The 24,833-nt window shown below is 42.4% G+C and overlaps 1 protein-coding gene across 5 annotated transcripts in view; it reads left to right on the plus strand.

Annotated features, from left to right (window-relative positions):
• Nucleotides 1-24,833, plus strand: part of RIPK1 (receptor interacting serine/threonine kinase 1) — a 53,905-nt gene extending 29,072 nt beyond the window's left edge. For 2 of the 5 annotated variants that reach the window (XM_050939969.1, XM_050939972.1), the window contains 10 exons: nt 5,051-5,204; nt 6,081-6,218; nt 9,619-9,859; nt 12,673-12,822; nt 14,058-14,134; nt 16,462-16,558; nt 17,404-18,015; nt 20,712-20,792; nt 22,768-22,920; nt 23,844-24,833. In XM_050939969.1, coding sequence (XP_050795926.1) covers nt 5,051-5,204; nt 6,081-6,218; nt 9,619-9,859; nt 12,673-12,822; nt 14,058-14,134; nt 16,462-16,558; nt 17,404-18,015; nt 20,712-20,792; nt 22,768-22,920; nt 23,844-24,130 — 1,990 coding nt within the window. In that variant the 3' untranslated portion in view covers nt 24,131-24,833. Of the gene's footprint in view, nt 1-5,050; nt 5,205-6,080; nt 6,219-9,618; nt 9,860-12,672; nt 12,823-14,057; nt 14,135-16,461; nt 16,559-17,403; nt 18,016-18,451; nt 20,793-22,767; nt 22,921-23,843 lie in introns of those variants that run through there. The other 3 variants (XM_050939971.1, XR_007772546.1, XM_050939973.1) reach the window with 3 other exon arrangements.

The following is a 24,833-nucleotide window of genomic DNA, read 5'->3' on the forward strand; positions in this document are numbered from 1 at the left end:
TCTCCTACAGGTTTTTGTATATTGCCATTCCTAATGTCTGATTTGTGTCCATTTATCCTTTTCCGTAGAGACTGTCCAGTTTGGCCGATGTACATAGCAGAGGGGCATTGCTGGCATATGATGGCGTATATTACATTGGTGGATGTGCAGGTGAATGAACCAGTGATGGTGTGGCTGATCTGGTTAGGTCCTGTGATGGTGTCGCTGGTGTAGATATGTGGGCAGAGTTGGCATCGAGGTTTGTTGCATGGATTGGTTCCTGAGCTAGAGTTATTATGGTGTGGTGTGCAGTCACTGGTGAGAATATGTTTCAGGTTGGCAGGTTGTCTGTGGGCAAGGATTGGCCTGCCACCCAAGGCCTGTGAAAGTGTGGGATCATTGTCCAGGATGGGTTGTAGATCCTTGATGATGCGTTGGAGGGGTTTTAGCTGGGGGCTGTATGTGATGGCCAGTGGAGTCCTGTTGGTTTCTCTCTTGGGTTTGTCTTGCAGTAGGAGGCTTCTGGGTACACGTCTGGCTCTGTTGATCTGTTTCCTTATTTCCTCTTGCGGGTATTGTAGTTTTGAGAATGCTTGGTGGAGATTTTGTAGGTGTTGGTCTCTGTCTGAGGGGTCAGAGCAGATGCGGTTGTACCTCAGTGCTTGGCTGTAGACAATGGATCGTGTGATGTGCCCGGGATGGAAGCTGGAGGCATGAAGGTAGGCATAGCGGTCGGTGGGTTTTCGATATAGGGTGGTGTTAATGTGACCATCACTTATTTGCACCGTGGTGTCAAGAAAGTGGACCTCCCGTGTAGATTGGTCCAGGCTGAGGTTGATGGTGGGGTGGAAGCTGTTGAAATCATGGTGGAATTTTTCCAGAGTCTCCTTCCCATGGGTCCAGATGATGAAGATGTCATCAATGTAGCGTAGATAGAGAAGGGGTGTGAGTGGACGAGAGCTGAGGAAGCGTTGTTCCAGGTCGGCCATGAAGATATTGGCATATTGTGGGGCCATGCGGGTGCCCATAGCAGTGCCACTGATCTGGAGATATATATTGTCATCAAATTTGAAATAGTTGTGTGTAAGTATAAAGGCACAGAGTTCAGCAGCCAGTTGTGCTGTGGCATCATCAGGGATAGTGTTCCTGACAGCTTGTATTCCATCTGTGTGTGGGATGTTTGTGTAGAGAGCCTCTACATCCATGGTGGCTAGGATGGTGTTTTCTGGGAGGTCACCAATGCATTGTAGTTTCCTCAGGAAATCAGTGGTGTCGCGGAGATAGCTGGGAGTGCTGGTGGCATAGGGTCTGAGTAGAGAGTCCATATATCCAGACAGTCCTTCGGTGAGAGTGCCAATGCCCGAGATGATGGGGCGTCCAGGATTTCCGGGTTTGTGGATCTTGGGTAGTAGATAGAATAACCCTGGTCGGGGCTCTAGGGGTATGTTGATTTCTTCTGGTGTTAGTGTAGGGAGTGTCCTGAGTAGATGCTGTAGTTTCTTAGTGTATTCCTCAGTGGGATCTGAGGGAAGTGGCCTGTAGAATTTGGTATTGGAGAGTTGTCTGGCTGCCTCCTTTTGATAGTCAGACCTGTTCATGATGACAACGGCACCTCCTTTATCAGCCTCTTTGATGATAATGTCAGGGTGGTTTCTGAGGCTGTGGATGGCATTGCGTTCTGCACGACTTAGGTTGTGAGGCAAGCGATGTTGTTGTTCCACGATTTCTGCCTGTGCACGCCGGCGGAAGCATTCAATGTATAGGTCCAGGCTGTCATTTCGACCCTCAGGAGGAGTCCATGTGGAGTTCTTTTTCTTGTGCTGTTGGTGGGAGGGCACCCGTGTATCAGTGCACTGTTCAGTGTTGTCCTGGAAGTATTCTTTGAGTCGGAGACGGCGAAAGTAGGCTTCCAGATCGCCACAGAACTGTATCATGTTGGTGGGGGTGGCAGGGCAGAAAGAGAGTCCCCGAGATAGGACAGACTTTTCTTCTGGGCTGAGTGTGTAGTTGGATAGATTGACAATATTGCTGGGTGGGTTAGGGGTACCACTGTTGTGGCCCCATGTGGCAGGTAGGAGTTTAGACAGCTTACAGTCCTTTTTCCTTTGAAGAGAGGTGAAGTGAGTAATGTAGATCTCCTGTCTTATTCTAGTGAAGTCCGTTTGTATAGAAGTTTGGTTATTAATGAGAGTCTCCAGGTTGGAGAGCTCTTTTTTGATGTTTTCCTGTTTGCTGTATAGGATGCTGATCAGGTGGTTCCTCAGTTTTTTTGATAGAGTATGGCATAATCTCTCACTGTGGTCTGTGTAGTATGTAGATAGCAGTGGATTTTTTACCTTTAGTCCATTTGGTATGATGTCCATCCGTTTGCATTTGGAAAGGAAGATGATATCTGTCTGTATTTGTGCAAGTTTCTTCATGAGGTTGATGGATTTCCATTCCATACGGCTAAATGCAGTGCCTTGCATGGTGTCAAGTATCAGAGGGTAGCCGTGTTAGTCTGGATCTGTAAAAGCAGCAAAGAATCCTGTGGCACCTTATAGACTAACAGACGTTTTGGAGCATGAGCTTTCGTGGGTGAATACCCACTTCCTCAGATGCATGTAATGGAAATATCCAGGGGCAGGTATATATATGTGTGCTAGCAAGCAAGCTAGAGATAACGAGGTCAGTTCAATCAGGGAGGATGAGGCCCTGTTCTAGCAGTTGAGGTGTGAAAACCAAGAGAGGAGAAACTGGTTCTGTAATTGGCAAGCCGTTCACAGTCTTTGTTCAATCCTGAGCTGATGGTGTCAAATTTGCAGATGAACTGAAGCTCAGCAGTTTCTCTTTGAAGTCTGGTCCTGAAGTTTTTTTTGCTGCAGGATGGCCACCTTAAGGTCTGCTATAGTGTGGCCAGGGAGGTTGAAGTGCTCTCCTACAGGTTTTTGTATATTGCCATTCCTAATGTCTGATTTGTGTCCATTTATCCTTTTCCGTAGAGACTGTCCAGTTTGGCCGATGTACATAGCAGAGGGGCATTGCTGGCATATGATGGCGTATATTACATTGGTGGATGTGCAGGTGAATGAACCAGTGATGGTGTGGCTGATCTGGTTAGGTCCTGTGATGGTGTCGCTGGTGTAGATATGTGGGCAGAGTTGGCATCGAGGTTTGTTGCATGGATTGGTTCCTGAGCTAGAGTTATTATGGTGTGGTGTGCAGTCACTGGTGAGAATATGTTTCAGGTTGGCAGGTTGTCTGTGGGCAAGGATTGGCCTGCCACCCAAGGCCTGTGAAAGTGTGGGATCATTGTCCAGGATGGGTTGTAGATCCTTGATGATGCGTTGGAGGGGTTTTAGCTGGGGGCTGTATGTGATGGCCAGTGGAGTCCTGTTGGTTTCTCTCTTGGGTTTGTCTTGCAGTAGGAGGCTTCTGGGTACACGTCTGGCTCTGTTGATCTGTTTCCTTATTTCCTCTTGCGGGTATTGTAGTTTTGAGAATGCTTGGTGGAGATTTTGTAGGTGTTGGTCTCTGTCTGAGGGGTCAGAGCAGATGCGGTTGTACCTCAGTGCTTGGCTGTAGACAATGGATCGTGTGATGTGCCCGGGATGGAAGCTGGAGGCATGAAGGTAGGCATAGCGGTCGGTGGGTTTTCGATATAGGGTGGTGTTAATGTGACCATCACTTATTTGCACCGTGGTGTCAAGAAAGTGGACCTCCCGTGTAGATTGGTCCAGGCTGAGGTTGATGGTGGGGTGGAAGCTGTTGAAATCATGGTGGAATTTTTCCAGAGTCTCCTTCCCATGGGTCCAGATGATGAAGATGTCATCAATGTAGCGTAGATAGAGAAGGGGTGTGAGTGGACGAGAGCTGAGGAAGCGTTGTTCCAGGTCGGCCATGAAGATATTGGCATATTGTGGGGCCATGCGGGTGCCCATAGCAGTGCCACTGATCTGGAGATATATATTGTCATCAAATTTGAAATAGTTGTGTGTAAGTATAAAGGCACAGAGTTCAGCAGCCAGTTGTGCTGTGGCATCATCAGGGATAGTGTTCCTGACAGCTTGTATTCCATCTGTGTGTGGGATGTTTGTGTAGAGAGCCTCTACATCCATGGTGGCTAGGATGGTGTTTTCTGGGAGGTCACCAATGCATTGTAGTTTCCTCAGGAAATCAGTGGTGTCGCGGAGATAGCTGGGAGTGCTGGTGGCATAGGGTCTGAGTAGAGAGTCCATATATCCAGACAGTCCTTCGGTGAGAGTGCCAATGCCCGAGATGATGGGGCGTCCAGGATTTCCGGGTTTGTGGATCTTGGGTAGTAGATAGAATAACCCTGGTCGGGGCTCTAGGGGTATGTTGATTTCTTCTGGTGTTAGTGTAGGGAGTGTCCTGAGTAGATGCTGTAGTTTCTTAGTGTATTCCTCAGTGGGATCTGAGGGAAGTGGCCTGTAGAATTTGGTATTGGAGAGTTGTCTGGCTGCCTCCTTTTGATAGTCAGACCTGTTCATGATGACAACGGCACCTCCTTTATCAGCCTCTTTGATGATAATGTCAGGGTGGTTTCTGAGGCTGTGGATGGCGCAAAGACTGTGAATGGCTTGCCAATTACAGAACCAGTTTCTCCTCTCTTGGTTTTCACACCTCAACTGCTAGAACAGGGCCTCATCCTCCCTGACTGAACTGACCTCGTTATCTCTAGCTTGCTTGCTAGCACACATATATATACCTGCCCCTGGATATTTCCATTACATGCATCTGAGGAAGTGGGTATTCACCCACGAAAGCTCATGCTCCAAAACGTCTGTTAGTCTATAAGGTGCCACAGGATTCTTTGCTGCCCTAAATTAAGAGTATGTGGACAGACTAGTTAAGTTGGGAACAGATATAAAAGTTACTAGGCTAGAGGCTCAGATGGTATAAACAGAATTCAGTGGATTCTGAAGACCTGGCCCACCTTAAAGAGGTCATGAAGATGTACTTACTTTTCTGGCCATCACTTTCACTGAGTCAACAGGATATTTATGCCTTACTATGCTCTTACCAGTCTGATACCTGTACACAATGTAATCCTGTTGTTTCCATTTCACAGATATAATGCTTCCCTTCTTGAAGAAGGAAAGATTATGCGCAAACTAAGTCACGATCGGGTGGTGAAATTACTAGGCATCATTCTGGAAGATGGGAACTACTCTCTGGTGATGGAGTATGTGCACAAGGGAAACTTGATGAAAGTACTTAAAACAGTGAGTAGTGAAGAAAATAAATCTCTCATATGTGCATTCATTAGTTACTATTGTGGGAAGCTGAAACTGCTGAATATCTTAAAAATCACTTAAAAGATGCAGTGTTTTTTCTGGTTTCTTAGAGATTTTACTTTATGCTTTTATTTGGCAGAAAAAAATAATCAGTGATTTGCTTGGTGTAAGTTTTGGTTTAGGGAGGTTACAGATGTAATGTTGTTTATACCTTATTCATAAGGGGAAGTGAAAGCAAACCTTCCAGTCAAGGTTGATAAGAAATTTTAAAAGGACAGGATGTGGCTTTTGTTGCCAAAGGAAATAACTATGCATAGAATCTTCAATTTCTGATCCCCTTTTCCCTGCTGTAGGGCCAAATGCAGCCTCTGCCTCTACAGGTAGAGCAGATTCTAAAAGCAGCAGAACTGCTGTGGTTCTCACAGGGTGTAAGTGTAAATACAGAGATACTCCAGATTTACTCTGGTGCAATTGAATGGAATCTAGGTCCAAGAAGGACTTCAGTGATTTTTAATTCCCACTTTGAGCAAAGATACTGTGGGAGGCTGAGAGGGAGAGCCCCTGAAAGGCCATTTGTTTCATTTTATGATGTACTATGCCAGGAGTTCTCAAACTGGGGGTCGGGACCCCTCAGGAGGTCATGAGGTCATTACTTGGGGGTTTGTGAGCTGTCAATCTCCACCCCAAACTCCACTTGCCTCCAGCATTTATGATGGTGTTAAGTATATTAAACAGTGTGTTTAACTTATTAGGGGGCTCGCACTCAGAGATTTGCGATGTGAAAGGGGTCACCAGTAAAAAAGTTTGAGACCTACTGTACTATGCAATAGTTTTGATAATTTTTTTCCCTTTTCTTTCTTTTAGTCCACTATTCCCTTGTCTGTGAAAGGGCGGTTCATCTTGGAGATCATTGAAGGAATGCTTTATTTAAATGAGCAGAGTTTGGTACACAAAGACTTGAAACCAGAAAACATCCTTGTAGACGATGACTTTCACATTAAGGTACTGTTAGAATTTAAACACAGAACACTTGTGATTTGGACCACAGAGTGTGGCTCCTCCTATATAGGCTGGAGTTTATCAAGGATTAATAAACTAGTAGTCCAGTGGGCTGTCAAATATCAAATTTTAGTAGCCCATCTTTAAAATGTGGTGGCCCACCGACAAGTTGATCCTGAAATGTTCATTATCTCTGCCAAAACTATATGGGATGGAAAGTAGAGAGAAAATACTGACTTTGCTCACTTGGTTATTTTATTCATTAATTTATCTACAAGTTATTACTTTTAGACAAACCTCAACAAACACAACTTGAGAAAAAATAGAAATACCAGAACAGCACATCAAACTGTTTTATGGCAAATATCACACCTTTGTTCTTGTCTCATATGTGTTTTCTCTTCCTGTGCTTTCCCTCTTCCTGCATTTTCCTTTTTTAACCTTTTCTTTTTTGTGTGTGCTTCCTTCCCTCTCTTCCTTACTTTTAGATGTCAGCCAGCAGCTACAGAAGAAAAGCAGTGACACAGACCTTGACAGAAGTGTTTTGTGGGCCCGATCCAAAGCCCATTGAAGTCAACTGAAGTTTTTGTACTGACTTCAGGTGCTTTGAATCAAATCCCCTATGCATGGTGCCTGCTGCTGAATAAATCTGAGTAGGATCTGCAGCAGCCCATGTCTTTTGTCCTGTGGACATACGTCCTGTGAAGATGAACTACTGAAACAGTCTCCCCTGTCATTACTTGCAGTTAAAGGCATAGAATCATAGAATATCAGGGTTGGAAGGGACCTCAGGAGGTCATCTAGTCCAACCCCCTGCTCAAAGCAGGACCAATCCCCAGACAGATTTTTACCCCAGTTCCCTAAATGGGAATTGAAGGACTGAACTCACAACCCTGGGTTTAGTAGGCCAATGCTGTTATTTAATGAGCCTCTTGTAAGGAAAGCTCTGTTGCTTGATATATGTCACTTGTCATTAGCTCAGACTTGTCATGTCACATGAGCTAACAGCAAAAGGAAAAAAAAAACAACTTTGGAACATCCTGCAGAGAGGCTAAGAGAAGCTAACTGCAGAGACACCAAATGATTACGCCCCCATCAATACTGCATATGTAATTGGATAACTCATCTTAATATTTGGTCTTGTTTACATGGATGGAACCAAACCAAGTGCTCATAATCATGTTACAGAACCCCATTAAAGCTCTGAAGCCAAATTTAGAGATGAGTCAGACCTGCTCTGAGCAGGTTGGGTTAACATGGTGGTTAAAGCAACAGCTGGTGACCAGTCTGCACAAGGTCCCCCAACATTGCTAACATCTGTAAGGACAAACCAATGTTCTAGAGAAGATTGGGCCTAGGGGAGTTAGATAGAGTCTGGATTGGTATAAGTCTCCCACAGCGTGCGTCTACCATCAACTTAGACTTGCACCTCCTTACCAACATGTAAGTTATACTCACCCATACACGTTATACATCACTTCTGAATTTGGCCTACTAGGGAGCTACAGGAAGTCTAGGGGACACAAAGTTTATTAATAGCGACTTATCTGTGATGAATTCATTCACCTAGGGCTAACACAAATCCCAACAGTATTACAATGAAACTGAAAACAATCAAAAACGTTAAAATACTTACAAATAAAAATTAAAAAGGACATACACCATTAAACCATATATGATCACTGTATCACTTGCCTTTTCCTTATTTTAGCAGCTGATCATGCAAATGGAGCAACTGCTCAGCTCACAGTACATTGTCAGTTCTTAACAGTTCCTAATCTGAGAGGGCATAGAAAAAGGCATCTGGGACAAAAACACGGAAAGCCATTTTGACCTCAAGTGGCAATACAGGTTACAATGTAATAAATAATGCCTAAAACCTCATGGACAGAGGTGGTTACATTTCTCGGTGCCAGTATATCGGCTTTCTGAGTAAGCAGTCTTCATTGATTGAAAATGGAGAGCTCTCATGGCCCTCCTTAGCAAGTTATTACACAAACTATCTAAATATCTGGCATACCCAGGAGTCTTTTTAACATGGAGGAACCAAGGTGACCTATTTGAAATAGAATCACTACCATATATATTTGCTTATTAATATCTTCTGTTCTCGACCAGATTATGGATTTCACATTTTTAAACTTAAATCTAATTCTTTCCAATCCCGAGAAACCTAGAGAATGGAAATTTATGTGAAAAAGTCCTACTGACCCGTTCTGCTAAGTCTAACCTTGACAAACGCTATGGGTGCATGCTATGAATGCAAAGCCAAAAATTAATATTCCTATACTGCACTTTGGATAGAATAGAGTTCAGACCTGTCTCAACTGTAAGAACAGCTGGGGTATTATTTGGGAGACCAAGAATCTTCCTGAGAAATTTGTTCTTAATCACTTCCAGTCCCGGGGGCAGTGGGGATCATTCCATTCCCATATTTCTGTGCCATTTAAAATCCAAGCGCCATACAAAATCCAAGTCTCAGAATACTCTTTAAGGCTGGTGCAATTAAGTGGCCCTCAGGAGTCCAGGAAATATGTAACACAGCTTGCACTGAATTTGAGGCCTTCTTTTGTTACCGGAATATGTTTATCCGACAAACAATTTTGTGGGAATCAGATACCCAGGTAGGAGAAAGGCCTAACTTGTTCAATACACTGCCCATTGAGCTTCCATTTATGAAACCTCTGTCTCTGACTAAAGACAGTTGCTTTAGTTTTCAAATAATCTATCAAGAGGCCCTCCCATTGACAGTATAAACCAAATGAGTTTAATAAACGCTTCAGTCCCAATGGTGTTTGAGGTAGAACCGTGTTGTCTGCATAGAATAAGACAAAGTGACTCATAATTGCAGGGGTGCGAATACTGATGCCCTTTTAATGCTAAAACATAATTGATATAAAAGTTAAAAAGAAAAGGGGGCTAAGAGACAGTGTTGTTGAAACCTCTTTGTAATTGGGATTGAATTGGTTAATTCGCCTATCCTAATCTTAGCCACTGTTTATCTGTGTTGACCTCCTGCACTGGGATGAATTTCACCCTGATCTTCCATTCTCTAACATGATTATAACCCAGTTTGGTCTCATCTATATTAGCAAAGCCATGTTATGTTATAACATGGTTGGGCTATAACAGTGTCTCAACTTGTTAAAATTCAATGTGTCTCAGTTGACAAAAATATTTGATTCAGGCAACAAATTCACAGAGATCTTTAAAATATGCTTTAATTGGCCCTCTTTGGTTATACTTATTGAAGAGTTTGAGTTTTCAAATAAGTCATCATTTCAATAAATATTCCCTCATATTTAACAAACCTTGAGTAATATGTGAAACAATTTGCTCCTTCTCTCCCCTTTATTAGCCACATTCTCCATTTTCAGTAGCTCTGATTTGACCTGTTTTACAGATTGCAGATCTTGGTGTCGCCTGCTTTAAAAACTGGAGTAGACTGACCAAAGAAGAGACCAGCCGGCAGAGGAAAATCAAGAGCAATTCCAAAAGCGCGTCCAGGAGCGCCGCTGGCACTCTTTTCTATATGGCCCCGGAGCACTTACTCTCAATTAACACAAAACCTGTGGAGAAGTCAGATGTTTACAGTTTTGGCATAGTGCTCTGGGCAATTTTTGCCAACAAAGAGCCATATGAAAGTAGGTCACTTGGAGAGACTCATATTGCTAAATGAGTTTGCTTTAAGGAAGCTATAAAATTAAGACTTACAGTACTTAGCACATAACATTTCAAAATGTCCTATAAGCATTATGTTCTTGTCTCTACTCAAGAATAGCTCCTATTCTGCAATTGGTGACCAATAATTGGTACAGCTGCACCAGTACTTCCCTTTAAGGGTGGACAAAGACATGTAGAGGTTTGTATTGATGGAGCTAATTGAAGTTTATCCCTACTTGAAGCAGCAGTAAACCCCAGTTATCTCAGTTGGTACAAACCCTAGCTTGCTTTTGTGTATACTTAAGGATCAGCATTGATGCAGCTACAGCAATTGTTGGCCATCGATTGCTAAATTAGGGCTGTTTCCAAGTATAGACAAGGCCTAATTAATCCTCACAGTGCACCTATGTTGTTGTTGTTACCTTGGGGGGAATCTAAGGCAGATGGGTTAAGTGACTTGTCCAAGGCCATGGAAGGAGTCACTGTCCAAGGCTGGGATTAGAATTTAGAAATTCCTGACTCCCAGTCCTGTGCTTTGACCACTAGACCACTTATCTTATCAGTCTTAAGATATATCAGAGATTTGGTGGAATCCTAGTTTGTAACGTCCATAACACACTTAAAATCAATTCAGTTACAATATAGCAGACATAGGCATATTTTACTTTTCCATACTGTTATTTGTTTCCTTTGATTAATTTCCTGTGAATGTTAGTGAGCATTGGAAACTCAGAGCAATGCTTGGAGCAGGTTAGGATTGGCCACCAAAGTACAAGCTTCCCCACATAACTCACCCAGTGGCACTCACAGCTGACATGCATCATCCCTGCTATTGCAATTCTGGGTCTCATCTGATCAGAAACTGACATTTCTGCATGATGTGGACAAATAACTGCTAAGCTCATATTACTTGGAGGTTCAATCACACTTTAATTCTGGCTTCCAGAGCTGAAAGCAGTACCTCTCGTTAGGAGTGTTTCTCCTAACTGACCACGTACGATAAAGCTGGTGTTAGTTTCTGAAATACCTCACTCTCAGGCACTGGTGGTGATGCTCTGTCATCCTCCTGAAATCCAAACAGACTGATTCCAAGTTTGGAGAACCATTTCCATTTTAAACCCTTGTTGTTTTCCATTTTACTTAGGCCTTGCTAGTTTAGTAAAACTCTAGAATCTGAATGAATGCCCTAGTTGGGGATGTTTACTAGTAAAATGATGGGTTTCTGCTGGATCCCCATGTGTCATAGAGGCTACTAAACTTATCAACTATTAATTCCTGTTCTATAGAACTCCCTTCCCCACTATACACCCACCACCACCACCTTTGGTTTTCTCTCTCTCCTCCCCTTCTATATACTTCTGTTGCACCAATCACATTTCACCTGGGGGATTATAACCTCCTCTTGCCATGTTGATACAACACTCCACTTGACTATACTACATTACACACTGCATTAACTACCTGTTACAAACCTGTTTGTGCTGAAACTTATATCAGATACTAAATACTGGCTGGGCCAGATTTTCAAGAGGCAGATACAAGTTTTACGTGCAGCATTTGCACTTAGGCCTGGTCTGCACTTACAAGCTAGGTCAAAACAACTACTTCATTTAGGGGTGTGAAAACTCTATGTCCCTGACTGACGTAGTTATGCCAACGTAACCCTGAGTGTAGATGCAGCTATGTCGAGGGAAGAATTCTTCCATTGATGTAGCAGTTGTTGTTCAGGGACTTGGTGTTCCTACAGCGACAGAAAAAACTTCTGTCAAGCAGGGCCGGCACTTGCATTTAGGCGGGCTAGGCAATCGCCTAGGGCGCCAGAATTATTGGTGGGTGGCATTTTGCCGGAGGGGGCGGCAGGCGGCTCCAGTGGACCTGCTGCAGTGGTGCCTGTGGACGGTCGGCTGCTCGCGCGGCTCCGGTGGACCTCCTGCAGGCACGACTGCGGCAGCTCCACCAGAGCCGCAGGAGCAGCCGACCGTCCACAGGAATAACAGCGGCAGCTCCACTGGAGCCACGGCACCAGCGCGCGGGGCGGCGAAATTGCCGTTTGCCTAGGGCGCTCAAACCCCTAGCACCGGTCCTGCTGTCAAGGTAGGCTGCACCCACGCTATAGGGTTATGTTGCTACAGCTATGCAGACATAGTTATGGTGGTATAGTCTCTGAAATGTAGACATACTCAGAGTGTTACGTGCACTAATCTTGCATTTGCTCACTGGTAACCTACTTCTTAGTTATGCTAAGTTCTGCCACTCCTGGCCTGGAAGGTGTCAGAGAAACCCCTAGGAGAATCCTTCCAGTGCAGTGGGCCTCCACTGGCGGAGAGCTGGCTTAAGGGATACTTGCCAGACTTACTCCCAGCCCCTGGCACAGACGGCCATGGGAAGCAGAGCAGAAGTTGGAGCAGGCTAAGGGCCTGGTCGCCAACTAGGCCCCTGACCAGCTCTGGAATACAGGTACAGTTAGATGGCTTAAAACTGCCTTTGAGGCCAAATCCCTGTTTTTACTCCAAGCACTAGAACAAAGCAACTGAAAATCAGGCCCGAGGGGGGTTCAATTCCGTAACTCTAACTCCTGTTGAGTAGGAGATACTCATGCAAGTAACTGAACTCACAGTAAGTACTACTCATCACGAGTGAGGGTTTCAGAGTCAGATCCATAGAGTAAGTATTTTCATGTGCCAGCAGATTTGTGGATCTAAATGAGGCACTTTCTTTGCCGTTTCTAGGAGATGACCTTTCATGGTAGCAAAACTCTGTGATTTGGAGTCTGATCTGAGGTTTTGTTTTTCAGATGCTATAAATGAAACACACATTTGCTTTGGCATCATGAATGGGAACAGGCCAAATACAGAAGATATTAAAGACAATTGTCCAAAGGAAATTATCGACTTAATGAAGCACTGTTGGCAACAAGAGACAGAAAATCGGCCAACCTTTTCAGGTAAAATACTGCTTCAGGATTATTTTTATCTGGACATATCCAGTGTTTTAAAAAATATGGCAAAATGAGCTTAATTCTTTCAGAAAGGTCATGATTTTTGTTTGTAACAGGCTTGTGTCTCTTAGATTTCTTTTCAAAATAAAAATTAATCTCTTCACACATACAAGTCAAGTCCATGAACATAGGAACGGTCATACTGGGTCAGACCAAAGGTCCATCAAGCCCAGTGTCCTGTCCTCTGACAGTGGCCAATGGCAGGTGCCCCAAAGGGAATGAACAGACAGGTTATCAAGTGATCCATGCCCTGTCACCCAATCCCAGCTTCTGGCAAACAGAGGTCTCAATCCTGCATATTCTGCTGCTAGTACATCAGGTCTATATGAGTACTGTGCCTCAGTGTCTCCCCATCAGTAAAATGGGGATAATAAGAAAACACTTTTCAGAGAAAGTAAGTAGTACTATAAAGCTGTTATGAGCAGACCACTCATGGAGCAAGGGACTCCATTTGGGATATAGTTTGTATATGAGGTGCTTTGTAGATTTTGACTGCCCATGGCATAGGTGAGATGAAGGGGATGGATGAGGATGAGGGAGAAGGCTTCTCCCTCTTTTTGCATGTCCTTCAAAAGGGCCAGTCCCAAATTGCAGTCCTTGTGCTTGGGGGAGCACAGAAACCTGCTCCCTCCATGCACCCTAGAGGGGGTATCTCAAAGAATAGGGGTCCATTACACCGCTGATTGCATGCAAAGGGCGTCTACTGTGGGTGCCACCTGGTATCCAGAGCTCCCCGGCTCAGGCCAGTGATTATATACCAGAGTTTAGCCCTAAAGCTGGATAGAATTGTATCTTTGTCTTGCTAAGACACTACAGGAGCTTAGAACATAGGAAGCAAAGCATAATGCTGTTGAAAGAACCTGGCTGTCACTCCTTGTCTTTGTAGTCACCTGTCTTAAAGTCACAGCCTGTGCGGGCTTTGCAGTTGTGTTGATAGGTGTTTATTAAATAGCCCAATGCAACTGAGTGTATGCAATACTTAAGTGAACAAGAATTCAGTTATTACATTCTTTTTTAAGACTAAATCAGCCCCGCTAACATTGCTTTAATTTTTATGAGCCCACTCCTGTTATACACTTATATAACTAACTGGTTAATGTTTTGGTGAAAGTGAGCTAAGCAGCACAGTCATTTATATTTGCTATTTAAAACTACTTTCCCCAAATCTTCCTTTCCTGCAGAAATTAGTCAGAAATATAAGCCATTTTACTGTGAGCAACTAGAAAAAGATGTTGAAGATGACTTGAGAAAGATAAAGGTAAGTAGCATCCCAGCTGCTTCCTAGCGTAACTTGTAAGTAAAACACACACAGACATACAGGGCCAGATTCTAACACCCTTACTCACACTAAGTAATACTATGTTCAATAAGCACTCCCAGTGATTCCAATAGGTCTGATTGTGGAGTAGGGCTACTCAGTGTGAGTATGGGTAGCAGGTAAAAAAGCCCTGTGAGCTAGATTTTGATTGCCAGTGAGTAGAACTTTCCTCCATTAGAAATCCTGCTGAAATCATATTTACATTAGTTTTATACTGGTGTTACTGCACTGACATGAATGGAAATCAAAAGAGACAATTTGTCGAGCAAGCTACTATTCAACATGAGTTAAAGTGACAGAATCTGGTTCACAGTTTATGAAGTGTCATTGCTGAGTTTTTCAAATACATACAGTTTACTATGTGTTTATATAGTACCTAGCACAGAGAGGCCTGAACCTGGTTGAGACTGCTAAGCATTACTGTAATCTAAATTAAAAAAAAAAATCAGGAAATTTAAAGTTTTGAGTCCTCTCTCAGCTGTAACTTGGTTCCCTGTTCCTCCTATTGGATGTAGCTTGCAAACTGTTGTGCAGAAGGATGCTTTCCTGATTTGAAATAATAATGAAAGGCAAGTTACTTCCTGGCAAATGTTTTGGGCCAGACTGTGGCGCCCTTAGTCACACTGGAAAACATTTACTCATTGGAGTAGTCCTACTGACATTAAGGGCCTGATGCTGTGGCTGAACCCTGAAATGAAAGTACCACTTATATGAAGGTGACAAGAACTGCATCCCCAATATTTTAAACTAATAAGTGAAAGTGTCCCTATGGTGCCGCTGTTCTGCTATACAGCCTTGTTTTGTCAGGTGCTTTCCCCTCTCCCTGAAATTGCAGGATGGGGAATTAAAACATTTCTGATTTGGGAAATCCAGGCAGTGACTTTGAAGGTGTGTCCAGTATTCTTTGGCAAGATAGCAACACTTTGCAAAATAAAGTTGACAGAACAGACAAATATTCTCTGGAACTGATTCTACCACCCATACTAATTCTGAGTAGTAAATATTTTATATTATGGGGCTTTTGGGTGCTACCATTCAGGATCGTGCTGGGCTCTGCACAAGCACAAAAGAGACAATCCCTGCCCTCAGTGGCTGAAGTCTAAAGGCAGAAAGAGACCAGGGGTAGGAGATATGGATATAACATACAAGCTAATGAATATGGTTAAGTAACAAAGCTGTACCAATAAGTTCTGTAGCTTTTCACTGTTTGATTTTTGAGTAGCAATTTTCTCTGCAAATAGTCTCTTTGAAATAAGACAAAAGTGGAGTATGCTGTACGCTTTACCAATGGGACTTTTCCTGGAGCAGGGTAATACACAGTTACATAAGCAGGGTGTCAGAATCGGGCCCTAACAAAAGGCCAAAATGAAGTTTTGAACTTTGAACACCTGGGATCAAGATATGTTTCCTGGAAGAGATTGTTGGTTTTTAATTTGTGAAAAGACTTCCTGGTAAGACAGTGACTAATGACTTTCTGAGAAGTGCAAGTAAGAGCAACAGGTCAAATCCAGAAGTCCTAAAACTGCACTTGACTTCAAGTTTTACTTGAGTAAGGACATCAAAAAGGCATGAATGGCTAGAACATCAAAATGCCAGGGTAAAGATGATTATTCCTTGAGCGTTGTGAAATGAAGACAAGGGTTTGCAAAGGTAAAAGTGCAGTGAAACACTAAAACATTCTTTCCAGAGATCTTCATCAAGCTCCCTGTCCCCATATCCCACATATTAACTGTGGTCAGAACAAGGCCATAGCTGTGGATTATTTTTTTCCAGTTAAGCTCTACATGTAAATACATAAAATAGGGCATGATTCTGCTACCTTTACCTTAAGCAGTATCTTACTCTGCAAGCAATCCGGTAGATTGCAATGTGATAAGACTGACCTGTAGGTACAGCCCTGAGCTGGGAGCAGCACAGTGAGTCACTGCCTAGTCCAATGGGATTAGCTCATGGACTAAGGTAGTAGTCACTGTGAGTAAGGGCACAGATTGGCCAGATCAGAGAATCATGCCCTATATTTACATAGTAATCATTCCTGCCTTCCTTGAAAGCAGGCACTGCTTGTCTGTAAACTTAACCTCACTAGTAAGCAAGCCCTGCAGAGCAATGTTCGTGGTCCACCAGCATTCTTCCAACAAAGAACATGAGATGTATGCAAGCTGTTCACTTGGGCCAGTCACTGTGGGGATGCATTAGGCTTCTACAGTAAAGATGCTTTCTTTGCTTAAACTTGCATGTGCTGCATGATATTTTTTTCCTGTGTACAGAAAGCGTACTCTGGGCCAACTGAACTTGTGAAAAGGATGCAGTCCCTTCAGATAGACTCTGTCGCAGAATCTCCAAATAACGGACATGCACAAACAGGTGATTATTACATCACTTCAAAACACTTTATTTCATATTGCCTGCTTAGGGCAAAATTGGGGACAAATAAAATTGATTCCATTATTATTAAAAGCTGTAACAAACAGACCCAGTTGTTCAGAACTCGGGAGAGAATCTGAAGCACTGAATAAAAAGATCAGATTTATCTGCCGTTCTAAAATGCAAGTCACAAAAACACTATCTCGATCACTATTTTCAGGCTCTACCATTTGGGGAAAAAAAAGGCTAATTTGAGATTTCTGTGATAGGACCATTGAAAGAAACATGACTTTTAGTGCTGTATAAAGTAGCACCTACAGTGAAATTCTGAGTCTGATTCTCTACTATCTCTCTCCAATTTTCTGCAGTATAACTCCATTGGAAGTAAATTAGTGAACCAGGCCCTCTAAAGTCCAAAACCTTTCATTTTTCCCTTCTTGGCCTGATGTGTTGTGTTGTATTGTATTTCTGTGCCATGTTCTGCTTAGATGTGGCTGCAGTTTAATGGTGCTTGAAACATTAACTGTCCCTATACATACTGTCTGTAGGATCCGGTCTTGTAGCAATGAAGTCACTGAGCTTTTGCCATTGATTTCAGTATGGTCAGACCCACAGTTTATAAAGAAGTCTGTGATCATTATAGATGAAAAGGTCTTAAGTAAAATGTAAAATACAGTATTTTCTAGAAGAGATTACCTTTGGTTACATGTTATGAATTATTTAGCTGTTTTTAATATAAAAATGCTAGACTCTGCCATGGTGTTGTTGAGATGTAATTAAAAACTATAGTTGTATCTTTGCATTATGGGATAATTCAAGTATTCAATTTCCCTTCCATGCTGCAGATCAGCCCAATTCCCTACATAGCTCTCAGGGTCTCATGACTGGCAATGTGGATGAAGCCATGTTTGCTCCCTTTCCAGCGAACCAGCCTGTTGAGACCTGTGAGTCCTCCTTTGAGGCCTCTGTTAGCCTAGAAAGAAAATTGCAGGATGAATTAAATTATCATAAGCATGGCAGCCGGATGGATAATTCAGAAAGCCAACCTCTGGTATACAGTGCTGAAGAGAGAGAGGAGGAAAGAAGACGAAGGGTATCCTTTGATCCATTTGCAACTCCACCTGCTGCTCCACAGATGAATGAATTATATCTGAAAGCTGAAAGCACAGAATCAAAAGCCAGTCCCTATAGTAACATGACCAATTACAGTCATTTACAACCACCACCACCACCACCAGCTGCAGCAACTCCAATATGGGAAAATGTACCATACAATCCAAATATTACGTATGGGACAAGGCCTATAGATCCGATAACAAGATCTACAGAGGATCTCTATGGATCAAATTCAGCCAATACATTTAGTCTGAATAAACCCCCTGTGCCTGAATCTGGCCTACACCAGCAGCCACAAGCATCCACACCATGGTTTCCAAAAAGCCCGAATACAGAGACAGGTAGGTGAGATATTGTCTTATTACTTTTTTGTCTAAAACACAAGCAGTACTCCTTTTGTCATCTTCCAGAAGTAAGATGGCCACTGATCATTTTGTAGGTCACATACCAACAAGCAGCTGATTTCTTACTCTCAGGCTGTGGTGCTGGTAGCAAAGGCTTTCCTTTAGACATATGATGGTCCACTGCTCTTTGTTTTCCTGATACTTTTATATCACTTCAGTTCATTAAAATGCTGTGAGCTTGATTCTCCTCTCATGTTTGTTTTCAGTGGTGTAACTCCATTGACTTCAATTGAGTTACTCCTGATTTACATCAGCGTAAGAGAGAGAAGCAGCAAGCTACTGACTGCATGCTATTATCCAGTTGGTGCTGCTGGGGAGTGCAGAATTTTGCAGAAATTAACTTTGTGCATGCAGAATTTCCTTTCCCCCACAGAAATGGGCTGCAGTGCTGCTAGCCACCACGAGGGGCCACTGGATTCAGCAGAGTCCAGCTTACACATAGAAGACACTGCTGTGGAGAGGAGGAGGAAGCTAGAGGGTTCCTGGCAGCTGCAGTCTCCAGCATGACCTGAGGGAAGGAGAGGGCAGTGTGTAGGAAACTCTGTGCAAGCCTGAGACCAAGCATCAGGCTGTTTCTCGCTCTGGATCCCTGGGCTCCGGGGAAGGAAGGGGACAGGTGTCTGGGCAATGGGGGGCCTGTAGCTGGGCTCTGGAGAGGGACAGGGTATGGGTATCTGGGCTGGGGGAGGGCCGTGGTGAGGCTCTGGGGAGGAGGGGGTTGGGGTGTATTAGCTGGGGGGCCCCACAGCTGGGCTCTGTGCGGGAGGGGTTGTGAGTGTCTGCCCCCCAGATGGGCTCGGGGGTGGGGTGGGCAGAGAAACAGGAACTGGGTTGTCATAGGGGTTTCTTTAACTCTCTACTCCTGGGGGAATTTTTGTGTGTCTGTATTGTTACAGACATACTTGTTGACAGGTATTTCAAAATAAATTATCAAAATAATTGAAACTGGCATGATTATGTAGTGTTATTTTGACAAATAAAATTTGCAAAATTTTAAAATATTGTGCGCAGAATTTTTATTTTTTTGGCACAGAATGCCCCCAGGAGTAAGTTGGGCAGCTAAATAACTAATGAACTCTCCCAACCCATCGAGGGTGAAAGAATCATAAACAAGAACAATCACCAGATTGTGCTAGAAGCAAATGGTAGTTGTTTTTAGATACACAAAGGTGTGTGAAATGAGTCAGAATCTTACTGCAGGTCAATTGCAGCACAGAAACTGTTAAAGTGAGGATTTTTTGGTACCTTTCAGACAATGAATCTTTTCCGGCTCTGGTGGCTTGATTGGGTAGAGCAATGCTATACCAGATGAAAGATCCATGTTCATAAGTGACTCTGAATTCAAGCCAACAGGAAGCTGATACTCTTAGCTGTACAGAGAGCAGGTTATATCTAATGCTGCTATGGCAATGCCTCTCAGCAATTGCTGGTGAGGTATGTATCCTCAGGAACAGAAGGCTATGGAGCCGGAGAAGGGAGAGAATATTGAGAGTTTAGCAAAAATAAACAAAAACAAACAGGTCAATAACGATGTGTTCAGTTGAGTTTCTCCCAAACCAGTTAGGAAAAGGACAAGGTATTATACAGATTAATCATCTTACCCTTGATGCTGGATTTTCCGGGTATGGTATTCCTTTTCAGCACTTAACACTAAGAAACCACAAGGTACCACATAGTTGACAGAGAGAATGCAAAAAAATGCTGTATGGAGAGTCTGCAATTGCTGTCTATATCAATATATTGATTGAGAGGAGTTTGTCAGAGCTGTGACTGTCACATCTGCAGGTGGAAATTGTAACTCTCAAAATCACTAATAAAGTTAAATATTTGGATAGAAAGAAAAGAAATGCAGAAGGGATTATTGGGAAGCAGCATGATATAGTGGAGAAAATACCAGACTATGAGCATGGCCACCCAGAGATTTGATGCATGGTAAGCCAGGATGTGAATGTACAGCACACTAGCCTGCTGTGGCCTAAATTGCCCTATGGACGCCGCTGCCTCGTGCTAAAAATTCCATGCTTAGTGTTTCAAGCAGCAGTAAGTCAAAGTGCACTACAGAAGTTGTGCATGGCAGCAGGGTTCACAGGGTGACTTAGGGCATGGCATGCTAATGTGCTGTACTTTCATACCCTGGCTTGCGGCACACTAAGGCTCCATATAGGCAAGCCCTGAGAATCAGATGACCTGCCAGCCCTTCTGTTTACTTGTTGTGTTACCTTAGGCTGGAATTTTCAAATTTGTGTACCTAAAATTAGACTCTAATATCTAGACTCTAATCCTGCACTGGAATCTGCTAGCAAAAGGAATTGTTACATCTGTGTGGAATCCCACTGGTCACACTGGCACTTTGCCAGTGTCTATGCAGGGTCTATGCTAGAGGATCTTGACACAGAATAAGGTTGTTACGCACTTCATTAAGCTATGATGTGTTTAATTAAATATACTTTTATTGGATTTATTAAAAAGCTTCTTAGCTTTTTGGGTAACAACACCTTTTCCCCGCTCTATATTAGGAGCATTAACTATGTTCTTATACTCTTATAAATATTACAACAGTTTTGAAGTACCTGTGCCTTTAGGTTTTTGATTACCAAATACTTTTGGCATTTGTGTGTTTTGTAATTATTCAGGCAAAACGGAATCCAGTCCTTTTAAGAAGGGGAATTTTGCATATACTCCTACTACACCTGTACAACACAAAATAAGCACAGGTAAATTCTGTACCAGTGATATTTCCTAACAACTAATACTATATGCATGCTAACCTGATTTCAAAAAATTTTGACCAGCTTTACTAGAAAGTGAAACTGAAATCTCTATCTCTAAAAACTGTTAATGAGATACATCTCATTGTTTTACAAGGTATCTTTAAGCACTATGTAGATGTGTTATAAAGTACAGAGATATGAAGTGTCATGGCTCTGAGAGACAAGCTGCATGATTTTCCAGGGTTTTACAGAACTGTGAAATCATGACTTCATACCTGGATTCACTTCTTTGAGAAGTGAAACTATAAGCCAAATCTGAGTCTTCAAAAGCTTCATTTTTCACTTGTATTTAGGCTTTGTTCAAAAAAGCATTTTTGACGAAAAATGAAGCTGTTGAAGTAGTTAACCAACCACAAATGTGTTTATTGTTACTAGGGATGTAAAAGGTTAATCGGTTAACTGGTAAGAATTAGTCTTACTGGTTAACCAGCCTTAACCATTAACTCCAGGTTGGCCTACTAGTCACAGCGGCCCCATGCCGGCTGGCCACCCGGCCGACCCCAGCAGCCCCGCGCTGGCCGGAATGGGCCCAGCTGCACCAGCAGATTGAACCCAGCCATTTAATTGGTTAACCATTTAAATGACATATTTTTAATCATTTAAACGGTTAACTTTTTAAACAGTATTTACATCCCCAATTGCTACATATTCACCAATGGCAGGGACATTATTCTTTAATTTTATATTTATCACTGTTGTTACTGATATTGATTAAAAATTATGTATATGGAAATGTAAATTTATGTGGCACTTTACAAACTGAATATAACTGTGGTTTTCAATAAGGTATGCAGATGTTACTCTGGATACACACAGGAAGCAGATCTGAAGGGGCCATTTATACATAGCCATTTTTCAGAGCAGGAATACCATTTTATTGTCAATCCTGAACAACAGAAAATTGTTCAACCTTGCTTTGCAGTCTTCTCACTCATGGAATGCTCATAGGACAATTTATAATACATTTAGCTAAGTATCTTCCAGGAACTATTGTCATGATATAAAATGAACTAATGTGGTCTCCCCCTCATCTCTTATCTTGATTACGATAAGCATCTCTATTACAGTAGGAAGGGACTGTGCCATTTTGAACTTCCTGATCTTTATGCCCTTAGAATCTCAGCCATGCCTATTCAGAAATTTAGTAATCTATTGTGCCTCCAAGGTACAGCCCCTCAGAGGGGACAGTACAGAGACACAGTAACCATGGGAGAGCACTCAGAAGCTTTCTGCCCAGGTGTTCTCTAGCGCGCAAGAGTTGTACATTTGCAGATTCACAGAACACAGCATGCTTCTCCCTAAGAGCCCGTCCTGCTGTAATGGCCAGTGCATAGGTGAAAGTGAAGCCATGTAAAGATAAGGTTCTGTATATATTAAATGTGATACATGTAATATTAAATCTAGTAACTATTTCACAACAGATTTTGGGCCTGATCCTCAACTGATGCAAATCAGTGTAGCACAACTGAAGTCAGGAACTCAGAACTCCCCATCTCTCTTAACCTTCCTTCCCACCCCCCATACCCTGCACTTACTTTTTTTTTAAAGGAACATCGCCACCACTTTGAAATTTTGAGATTGACTTTCATCTTTCACCCAGTGAATTGTATCTCTGAACTGTATCACCTATTCAATTCAGAATGCAAGTTCCTAGGGGCAGGGACTGTGACTTCCTCTGTTTGTGAAACCCAAAGCACATGGAGAGCACCCAGTACAGAAGTATCATGAATTAATAATGAAAAAGTTCTTGCAGTGGCCAAAGTAAGGCCATTTATAATTTAAATACAAAATAATCATCATGGCTGTATTTGGTTTAAATACAAAATAAATTATTCTTCCTTACCCTTGCCATTGTATATCTTGAATTCTAAACTGCATGTACTTGATTATATATCAGTCTTAAACTGCCTTTACACAGATGAAAATGCAAAATACACCATATATAACAGTACCGGAATTCAAATTGGAGCCTACAATCACATGGAGATTGAAGAACAGAATCTATATGTAAGCAGTGTTCCAGTCAACACGCAAAACACTTATGCACATTATGAAAACATGGGTATATTTGGTAAGAGCACTCTCTCTCCTTTCTTTTATAATGTTCCTCTTTACAATCAGCTCTCTGTTCCTTGTGCACCCCGCCCCTTAGTCCCTGCTCGCCTCACTCTTGGGGCACAATCTGAAGGCTAACAGTCTCTTTCTGAGAACCATCTTTAGTGAATGTACAGTGCATCTTGCTCCCTGTTGTATTCAGAAGTTAGGCATTTTGGGTCCTCCTTTATTACATAGCATTACAGTTACGCAATACCTAAGGTTATCATAATGAGTGGTTGGTTGTACTAACATTGCTTTGTATTACTACACCATTCCCTCCCCCCTCCCACCCTGTTTCATCACCTCATAAATGATATTCTCTCCCAGCTGCCTCTACCAAACCTGAAGCTGACATTAAGCATGTCAGCACAGTGTACTGTTTCATGAGTCACCAAGCCCCAGTACGTGTGGATGTGTACATAAAGACAGAGAAAAAAAGCAGAACAGTGGAAGCAAAACTAGGATCAGTGGTCCTGACTGAGAGTTCAAACATTTCAGTACAGGAGGGGGCAGGACTATTTTAAAAGGCCATAGTATTTATATTTGTCAATACTGGCTTAAACCACTACTGCATATTTTTAATTTATTTAATCGAGAAGTCATAACAGTATTTTTCATTCAAAGATATCAAAACATTTTATAAACATTCATTAAACATTAATTAAGCCTCAGATCACCACTGTGAGATAGACATGTCACAGGTCAATAAAGCAAAACAGTAGCAGAGCCAGGAGCGTTGTGACATCTAGTCCTCCTCTTTAATCACTAGACCAACTGCTTACATGAAAGCCACCTATAATCCTGTCATTACTAGTGACCATATTTTCGGGAGAGACATTCAAAGAGAAGGGGAGTTTAAATAATGCTGTCTTCTTATATTTGTCTTTCTATTTGCAGATAACACCTCTATCCTCTCTGAAAAACAGCTGAATCTAGTGAGAGAGAACTTGGCTAAACAGTGGAAACACTGTGCTCGTAAACTGGGCTTTAGTGAGCCACAGATTGATGAAATTGACCATGACTATGAACGAGATGGACTCAAAGAAAAAGTTTACCAAATGCTGCAGAAATGGGTTATGAGTGAAGGCTACAAAGGGCCTACAGTAGGAAAGCTGGCCAGAGCCCTCTATGACTGCAAGAGAATAGATCTCCTCAATGATTTGATAAAAATGAACCAGGAGTAGGCAAACTGGAAACTCGGTGGGAATGGCTATGTATTTTATCTGAAGATCCTCTTACTGAGAACATGAAACAATCTTATAAAAGTGCTGTATGAAAGACACATGTCTAGAATATGCATATTTCTGTCAAGCAGTATACGGTATCCTTTAGCTCAAAGCATTTAATTTTTGAAAAGACAGGGCAACTATGAAAAGCCTGTCCTCTGGGGGGGGGGAAAGGAAGCTCTTCCTTTTTACAGTGAAGATAATAGGTTATCTAATAAACTTTGTCCAAGGACAATAAAAAGCTAAACCAAAATCTGAATTGTCTATGATATGAGAAATAACAGTGGAAGAGACGGGATTGGCAAGCGGGGGGGGGAAGGGGATTTGGATCTAATTTTTTCACAGAACTTTTGGATGGCTACCTCGAAGCATACATGTAGTTGTGTTTAAAGTGCCTTCATTTCTGCCTAAAAGAAGCATGGCGTTTACGCAAAACTCACATCAATGGGAGTGCATGATGGATATCACACTGCATTTAAGCCCTGGACTGAAAACAAAACCAAACACCTCAACTCTTCTAAGCACAGCCAATATCCACAGGGGATCGTCATACCTCGGATTGCCTTATATATATTCATCACCTTATTTTTTTTAAATACTCTTTTTATAACTTTAATAAAAAATAAATTTTATAATAAAAATACAGAAGTATAAAAACATA

This window comes from Gopherus flavomarginatus, chromosome 2, assembly GCF_025201925.1.
Source record: "Gopherus flavomarginatus isolate rGopFla2 chromosome 2, rGopFla2.mat.asm, whole genome shotgun sequence".
Classification (NCBI taxonomy): Eukaryota; Metazoa; Chordata; order Testudines; family Testudinidae; genus Gopherus; species Gopherus flavomarginatus.